At 38.1% G+C, this 8,617-nt stretch overlaps 1 protein-coding gene across 1 annotated transcript; it reads right to left on the bottom strand.

Annotated features, from left to right (window-relative positions):
* Positions 1-3,018: 3,018 nt before the first annotated feature.
* On the bottom strand, positions 3,019-3,954 carry LOC140508988 (olfactory receptor 8G1-like). Its single transcript, XM_072616904.1, has one exon. It carries the CDS (start codon positions 3,952-3,954, stop codon positions 3,019-3,021), a length of 936 nt encoding a protein of 311 aa, XP_072473005.1.
* Between the last annotated feature and the right edge of the window lie 4,663 nt (positions 3,955-8,617).

The following is an 8,617-nucleotide window of genomic DNA, read 5'->3' as shown; positions in this document are numbered from 1 at the left end:
TACTGAAGGCACAGCTCCTAAGTAAATAATAGACCACTCTTCCCGAGAGACCAACCTTTTGGTCACAGGGTGCTTCTGCTGTGCTTATTGTCTGAGCCTCTATCAGGTGCTCAAGGGCTATAATGGAAGAAATCATAATTTGCCTGATATTTCACTAGAACTATTACATCTGGTCTCTCAAATGCACCTTTAAGGTTATGGGATGAGATGGAGTCTCAGAGCAAGCATTGCGTCAGAAATGTAGCCAATTTTGTCACATATTGAGCTTTTAGCAGAAAACTAATACTTTGCCTTAGTGGACAGTATTATTCAGTGCCATGGAATTTTCTTCTTCTCTGTCTTTATCCCTCTCTGTCTCTCTACCTATATTTCTATTTCTGTCTCTGATACATATCTCCATCACACACACACACATACACACACACACACATACACACATACACACACAGAAACTGCTAACCCTCAAACTATAACAAGGATTTCTCTTTGGTGCTATCAGATCATGGAATTTCTGCAGAAGGCTGCCTTGGCTTAAGTCAATATGTTTACAATCTAAACCATACCCAGGAAAAACATTGGTCAGCATAGTTATCCATTGGCAAGTTGTAATAGCCCTTTCTCCTCTTTTGGATTATCTTCTCTAAAAGCATCCTTGCACACTGTTTTAAGGAGATGTAAAAAAATATCCAACTTCCCAGGCAACAGCCATGGTGCTGAACATTTCTTTAACAACAAATATCTTTAATAAATTAATTATTTAGGCAGGTTCCCCATTCTGAAATGAGTTGGTCTTAGGAGATGAGCTAGGCAGTTGGGTTGCCACTTCATATATCTGTTAAGTACTCTTTTTCGTATTTCTTTAATGAATCCCCTATCACAGAAAACAATGATAACTTTTTTTTATTAGGAGGAAGCTGTGTAATCCCCATCTCATCACTGTATTATTGGTTTCTTTACTCATGCCCACATAATTTCTAATAAAAGTCAAAAGATTGCAATACGAGATAGGAATTCAGGGGTAATATAGTTCTGTTGATAGCTAAATCAGGAGTTCCCTCTCAATAACCGGCATTTTGTTACTCAGTCTCTCCTTAAAGACACTGAGTGATGGGAAATTTCCTACTACCTTTGTATCATCCAGTTCTTTTTGAGACAGTTCTAATGTATAAGAATTTTTTCCCCTCACATCCTATTTGGAGTGAAGGAAAATAATCCCCATTTCCTTCAGCTAATTGTTATTCTACTTGGTCTTCAGTACCTTCACCAACCTGTTTCCTCTGCCCTAAAATTGCTATCTCTTGTCAACATCCTTCTTGAAATGTTCTGATCAGAACTCTACTGATATGGACTGCTCAGGGAAGAGAATAGGATGACTTTCACATCCCTTCGTTAGTTTTCCTGTTCCTCCAAACCTTCACCTCACCACAACTATCCTCATTTATTCTCCTTCTGTACAGAAAATCTGAATGCAAACTAAATTCTCCTCCTTATTTGCATAATCCTGAATGAGGTTGAATATGTCTTTTAGTGCTTATCATTATTTCATCTGCTGTAATAGATTCTGCTCCCTGACTATGAATCCCACCTCCAATATCCAAATTGGGAAAGATTCACCTCTACAACGAAGGCTCCCATTTTCTCTGTTTTGTTGCACTTACGCTTTCTCTTTGTGATACAACAAATTCACCACATTTGCTGATTCTTCTTTTTGTTTCTGTAAGGGGATACCTCTGTAATCTTTGTTGCAAAGAGAATAAGAGTTACCCTTTGAAAGCCTCTTGTGTTTGCAGAGTAATTTGAGGCAATATTTTGTGGCTCAAGGATTTTAGCAGGTACAGATATAGCTATAGCTATATTACATGGGGTTGGGAGGAAATTCCTAACAATTTATTATTTCTACACAATTTTGGAAGCAAAGAGGTAGTGTGTGCAAAGATTCCTGGTTAAAGTTAGCTTCAAAAAAATGTCTTTAGAAGAACTACCAACTGTCAGTCTCCTCACACACTATAGGTGGTAAGGTACCTGAAATTATAAGTGATTTAATCCTCTTCAATATCACTGCTGTCCTCTATGAAGTATTTACTTTGATAAACTATGACTTCTCAGTTAATATTTGTGTTCTTAAATCATATGGCAGGGGCAGCAAGGTGACACAGTAGATAGAGGGCTGGGACTGGACTTAGGAGGATTCATCTTCCTGAGTTCAAATCTGAACTCAGACACTTACTAACTTTGTTATCCTGATCAAGTTATTTAATCCTGTTTACATCATTTTCCTCATCTGTAAAATGAGCTAGAGAAGAAAATGGCAAACAACTCTAGTCTCTTTGCCAAGAAAACCTCAGATTGTATTACAAATAGTCAGGCACGACTGAAAAGTGACAAAAACAGCAAAAATCAGAGGGCAACTGCGGTCTACAGGAGTGAGAAGAAGGCCATCACTCAGGGCGAAGAGACTCAATATTCAGTAAATGTGACCAATTTTCCTAGGAGACTAAAGTGTCTGGTCAAGAGGATAGTGAAAAGTTACTCTAGGACACAAGTCAATATTCAATTCATTCAGTGAGTGGATCAAGTATATATTGAAAAATCAGTTTTGGATTAATTGAGATAACTTAAAGGAAGACAGATAAAATTAGAAAGGGAACAAAAATAGTATAAATACACAGGTATTCCATTCCAATGGTTAAGGGAAATTATATGCAGTTGATACTCTTAAGGAGTGGAAATCTTATGTGTCCTGGCAGTTATGCCATTCTTAGTTCTAAAATATGCAGTAGTACTTAAAAACTATGAGTTAATATTTGATCTGACCATTGTGATTCCTCCAACACAGTTATTGTAATAAAAAAATGAGGCAAAAAGGACCCTACAGTAGGAAAAGGAAATAGAAAAAGGGTTTAAGAGAAATGTGCATACCAATGAATTCTCACATATGACAAAAAAATATCCTTAATCACACAAAATATCCACATTATCCAGAACAAAGTCCAACTTCATCACTGATGATTCTTTTTCTCACCAAAATGTTCTCCTATCCATGAATTTCTTCATGGCAACTTTCACATTCTTATTCCTCAGGCTGTAGATCAGAGGGTTCAACATAGGGACAAGGATTGAGTAAAACACAGAGGATACTTTCCCTTGTTCCATGGAACTGGCTGAAGAGGGTTGTAGATACATGAATGCACCAGAACCAAAGAAGAAACCCACTGCTACCATGTGAGAGCTGCAGGTCCTGAAAGCCTTGGACCTCCCTTCAGTGGAGCGAATATGGAGAATGCTGGCAATAATGAAGATGTAAGAGCTTGCAATGATCAGAATTGGTATGAGGATATTAAATCCACTGAGGCAAATAACCATCACTTCATTAAAATAGGTGCTGGAACAAGCAAGCTCTAGGAGAGGATTGAGATCACAGAAGTAATGGTTGATGACATTGTTTTTACAGAAGAACACTCTAAGCATGAAGCCTGTGTGAACTGTGGCACCAACCAAGCCCATTATGTATACACCACCTACCAACCAAATGCAAACCTGATGAGACATAATAACATTATACAACAGGGGCCTACAGATGGCAACATAACGGTCATATGCCATAGCTGCCAACATATGACACTCAGCAATTACAAAAGTGAGGAAGAAGTAGAGCTGAGTCATGCACTCATTGTAGGAGATGATATTCTTCTCTGACACAAAATTCACTAACATTTTGGGAATGATCACAGTAGAATGACAGAGATCAATAAAAGATAAACTGCTGAGTAAATAGTACATGGGAGTGTGAAGGTGAGAAGAAATGTGAATCAGTGTTATCATGCCCAGGTTTCCCACCATAGTAACCACATAGATGCTCAGGAATAGTAGTAGAAGGGGAATCTGGAGCACTGGCCAATCTGATAATCCTGCAAGGACAAATCCACTCACTGTGGAATTATTTTCTTTGCCCATTCTCTTGGCGGTATTGGGATGGAACAAAGCAGCACATTAGAAAAAGTTCTTGTGAATCCTCTTACCCAGAGGAGTTGTTCACATAATGGAAGAATTATTCCAAGGCTCTTTGGGGTCTTTTGTATGTGTTCTAGTATCTCTGGATACCCAGTGATATTCAAAGACTCCCAAGAACATGGGATATTAAAACTCACCTAAGAGAATGAACTTTGCCCAATTTTTATTTAATTAGGTAAGGATGACTCTGCTCTTAGGGCAGAGAGCCCAGTATCTAACAGCCCTGAGAGATGGGGATTCAGGGAAAAAATAATAAATGCCAGTTCTTCTTCATAGTCTCTGATCTGTCCTTGTTCTTTTCCAGGACCTGCTCATGTTTCTAAAATCAACTGAAATTTTACTGTCTTTCAAATGGGGCTAGGATCAGTAAGGTGCCATGATTCTTATTTTTTAAAAGAAATTAAAGAAACATTTTATAAATAGATTTCAATAACAGCTTGAAGTCACAAAGTAAGAACATTGATGGAACTATGGTTATCTTTTCAGTGAGAGGTTCTTAAAATATCAAAAGAATGACTCCACCTTGACAACCATTGTCTGTTCTCCTTCTCCCATTGTACTGTGACTCTTAACCAAGTCTATGTCAGGAGTTACTGAAGACAGTATAGGGTGGAGAGACCATGTTTCCTGGGGCCCTAGGAGCTCATGACTGTGGATTTGGAAAGAGGAATAATTGATCAGACACTCACCATTCAAACTTCTAATATGTAGGCTCTTCACTAACAATATCCTAGAGGGGAAATAACGTTGACAAAATCAATGGTAGCGATCCTTAGCATGATCCCTTATGCTCCAGTTAATGTTATGCATGATCTAGTGTATGAATCTCCTCTTCTAAGCTTCCCTTATTATAATTTCTGATTGTGGCTTTTTCAGAGTTCACTGCAAATGAAGGGGAGAAAATATCACCCATCAATTGCACAAGACACGTAGATTTATATGAAATGAACGCTGTCTCTTGAGAGCAATGAGTCTTGAGACCTGATTAGAAATATTGACAAAGACTGAGGAAAAGCCTTACCTCACTGGGGATTTTAGTTCTTCTGGGAAGAAGCCATTGGTAGGTGCAGCCCAACCAGACGGCTTACTTAATGGGTTTCATCATGCAAATAAGTCTTTGATTTATTCTGGCTTATGATCTAGAGATGAAGGGTCAGAATGAATTTTAGAGCTCTAGGATGAATTCCTAACAAGCTCTGAAAAGGAAATAAATTAGTATTGATTGCTTTGGTTCATTTTTAGTTTGATTATAGAATTAAACTCCTTTCTTTGGGAAAAGATAGCACTAACAACCAAGTCAAACTAACATAAAAAAGTCTCTTCAATCTGAGTTACCTATAGATTTAGTGAATTTGTAAATTGATAAGACTTTATCATTAGGAGGAGATAATTTAGAAGAATAAAATTATCATAAGCTCTTTTTTCTCAAGACTAAATTTCCCTTTCTAGAAGGAAGGGGGATTGACCAAATCTAAGTTCCCTTTTGTAGCAGAAAGGTTGACCAGAGGCTAAATTTTCCTTTCTGGAAGCTGGAGAAAGGTCTAGAGGTTAAGTTCCTCTTTTCAGTCTAAGTGGATAAGCTCCCCTTTTTTTTCTTGAACTATAGTCTAAATTGAATAATGGAATCTTCTAAGGAAGATGAGGTATGGGGAGTGAGGCAGAGAGTGACTAACTAATGACTGTAAGTTCCTCTTTCCCAGTATGATTTCTAGTTACAAAAGGCACCTTTCCTGTAAGGAAAGGCGTTTCTGGTAGGATTAAGAAAGCCTGGGAGATACCACCTAGTCAGGTGACCTGCCTTGTCCACTTGATTTATGTTCAAAACAAGTTTCTGTCATTTTTCAAAAACTCCTCTTTTTTGTCATAAAAATCAGCTCTGTAAATCAGTCAGGGTTTGTGACCTTTGAGGAGTCAGGTGACCTGATTTCGAGCTTTGCAAATTAAATCATAGATGACTCAGTAACTTTGTCCTCAGTTTCCTTATTACTTCAGATAATAAATTTGAACAGCTCCTTCTTAAATACATAAGTTTTGGCAAATTTTCAAGCCATTATAGAGATGGTAGTTAGGAATAAGGGGAACTCAAACACTTTTCTTTTTATTTTTGTTTCTTGGAGTGGCATTGAGAGAAACATTAGAGGAGATATAATTATCTGAAATGCTCATTTTGGTGTTCTTTTTGGTTTTAATTTCATTATGATACAGAATGAAAAGAGCCCTAGCTTAAGAATCACGATAGTTCTGGGTTTCAAATCATTTCAATTATTGCATATACAGTATGACCAACTCTCTGAACCTCAGTTTACTCCTTAATAAAATGAGATGCATAATATTCATAGTATTGATCTATGAATAAGCAGTTATCAAGGGCATCCTTTGTGCCCAGGCACTGCACTAAATTTCCAGGTTACCATCACAGAAATGAACAATTCCTGTCCTTAAGGAGATTAATTTTTAATGAGGAAGTATATATACATAACGTGAATGTGAGTGGGAGGGCATTGATAGCTGGGGATAAGCTGGGGATTTCAACTGATTCTCAAAGATTTTCAGGAATTCTAAGAAGTAAAGATAAGGAGGAATTTCATCCTGGACTTGAGAAATAGTCATTGCAGAGGTATAGAGATGCATTCAGTCATGGGAATATATGACTGCATAGAAAGTGAGTCTTAGAGTCAATTCTTGATGCCTGATACACACATGTGAGCCTCTAAATTTGTAGATTGTTCTTCTTATAATAATAATACAGTTTTTCATTGGGCATTTATGTTAAGCCTTTAAAACCCAATAGTACTTGCCAGAGATTATGTTTCTCTTGCATAACTTCCTGGAACTCAGCATTATCTTCCATGCTATGATGAAAAATTAATGCATTTTTTTTTGTGTAAAATTATCCAAATGATTTTATATAATTTTACAATAATCCAAAGATATTTACTAATGAATCTGGGCTTGAACAGTTTTTTTAATCAATTTAATCATTCAGTACCAATCAGGAAACATTTGTTAAACACCATACTAAGTGCTAAGGATACAATAAGAGGCAAAAGATAGCCTAACCTCAAGGAATTTACAAACTGATGAGAGAGACAACATGCAACCAAACATAAACAAAACAACCTATGAACAGGATAAATGAGTATAATTAACGAAGGGAGGGCACTGGGAATAAGAAAGGCTTTCTGTAGAAGGTGGGACTTAGTTGGGACTTAAAGGAAGCCAGTATAATCCATAGGTATAATTTATGAGGGAGAGCATTTGGGGGATGGGGAACAGCCAGAGAAAATGCCTAGAATTAAGAGATGGAGTGTCCCATTCATGGAACAGCCAGGAAGCCAGTTTCATCAAAATGTGTTGGGGAGTAAAGGATAAGATCAGGATGAGGGCAAGAGTAGAAGAGGAGAGAAAACTTGTAAGTCAAATACTGAACTCATTGTGGAAGAAAGGGGAGTGGCCTGGCAGTGTATAGACAGCAACTACTAGGATTTTAATTGGGTGATAGATATGAATGTCATGAACCTCAAAAGAAGAAAGATTATTGAGTGAGAAAGGAAGGGGGAGAATTAGGAAGTGGTAATGGGGAAAATGGGGGCCAACTCCCCTGCCTTGACCATTGAGCTGAGGAGAATGAATGAAGGTACAGCCAGTATTGGAAAAAGGTAATCAAGGAAGCTGTGTCATTATGGGAAAGACATATTTCAGTAATTAGCTAGCAGATGGAAGGAGTGGGTGAGAAATAGATTTAAGATGAAGGGAAATGTGTTGCCTATGGAACAGGAATTCCACAGAGCACAGTAAAAGTGCTGGCTGGAGTTAGGATGAAACTTTGGAGTGGAATGGTTAAGGGTGTGTTTGTCCTTTGTTGCTGAAGAAGACCACTCTATCAGAGAAATAATGACATGACTTCCACTTGACTTTGTTTTGAGTGAGGGAGGGCTGTGCAGGTCACCAGCCTCACTTCTCCTCCAGAGCCATCTGAATCCAGTGACCAGATATTCATCAGGATGACTGGAGATGACCCAGGATGAGGCAATTGGGGTTAAGTGTCTTGCCCAAGGTCACACAGCTAGTTAATGTCAAGTGTCAGAGGTGAGATTTGAACTCACGTCTTCCTGACTTCTCCACTGATTCTCTAGCTGCTCCAAGGGGGAAAGGAATGAGAAATTGAATGGTAGGGGTTGTGAAATGATGTTTTGGTGATGATCTACTGGAGTTCTAAGTTATTGGAATGTGAAGAATATGACCAAGGGTGATAATGCTCATCGAGTGGAGGACACCACTCCTCTACTCTTAATGGATAGGCACAACAGAAGATGGGAAGCCTAAAGTCAAAGTACACATAGAGCTACAAATACCTTAGCATAGTGCCTGGCTGTAGTAGGTGCTATTTAAATGTGTATTCCCTTCCCCCTTTTGTTATAGTTTTGGCCTTTTAAAAACTGGCTTTGTTTGCCCACCACAGCCTCCAAGCGTCCAGTTATAGCTCTCCTTTCCCCACATATAGGCAATCGTTGGCCTTATTTTAATGTGTCACTTTATGAAGCTGGTGCTTGCTTCCCTTTTTTCCATTAAGTTTTGTGAGTTTGGGGATATTTTAGCTTCAACA

Source organism: Notamacropus eugenii, chromosome 5, assembly GCF_028372415.1.
Source record: "Notamacropus eugenii isolate mMacEug1 chromosome 5, mMacEug1.pri_v2, whole genome shotgun sequence".
NCBI classification, from domain to species: Eukaryota; Metazoa; Chordata; class Mammalia; order Diprotodontia; family Macropodidae; genus Notamacropus; species Notamacropus eugenii.
Note: the sequence above shows the minus strand (reverse complement) of the source record. Positions and strands in the feature narration are given on the sequence as shown.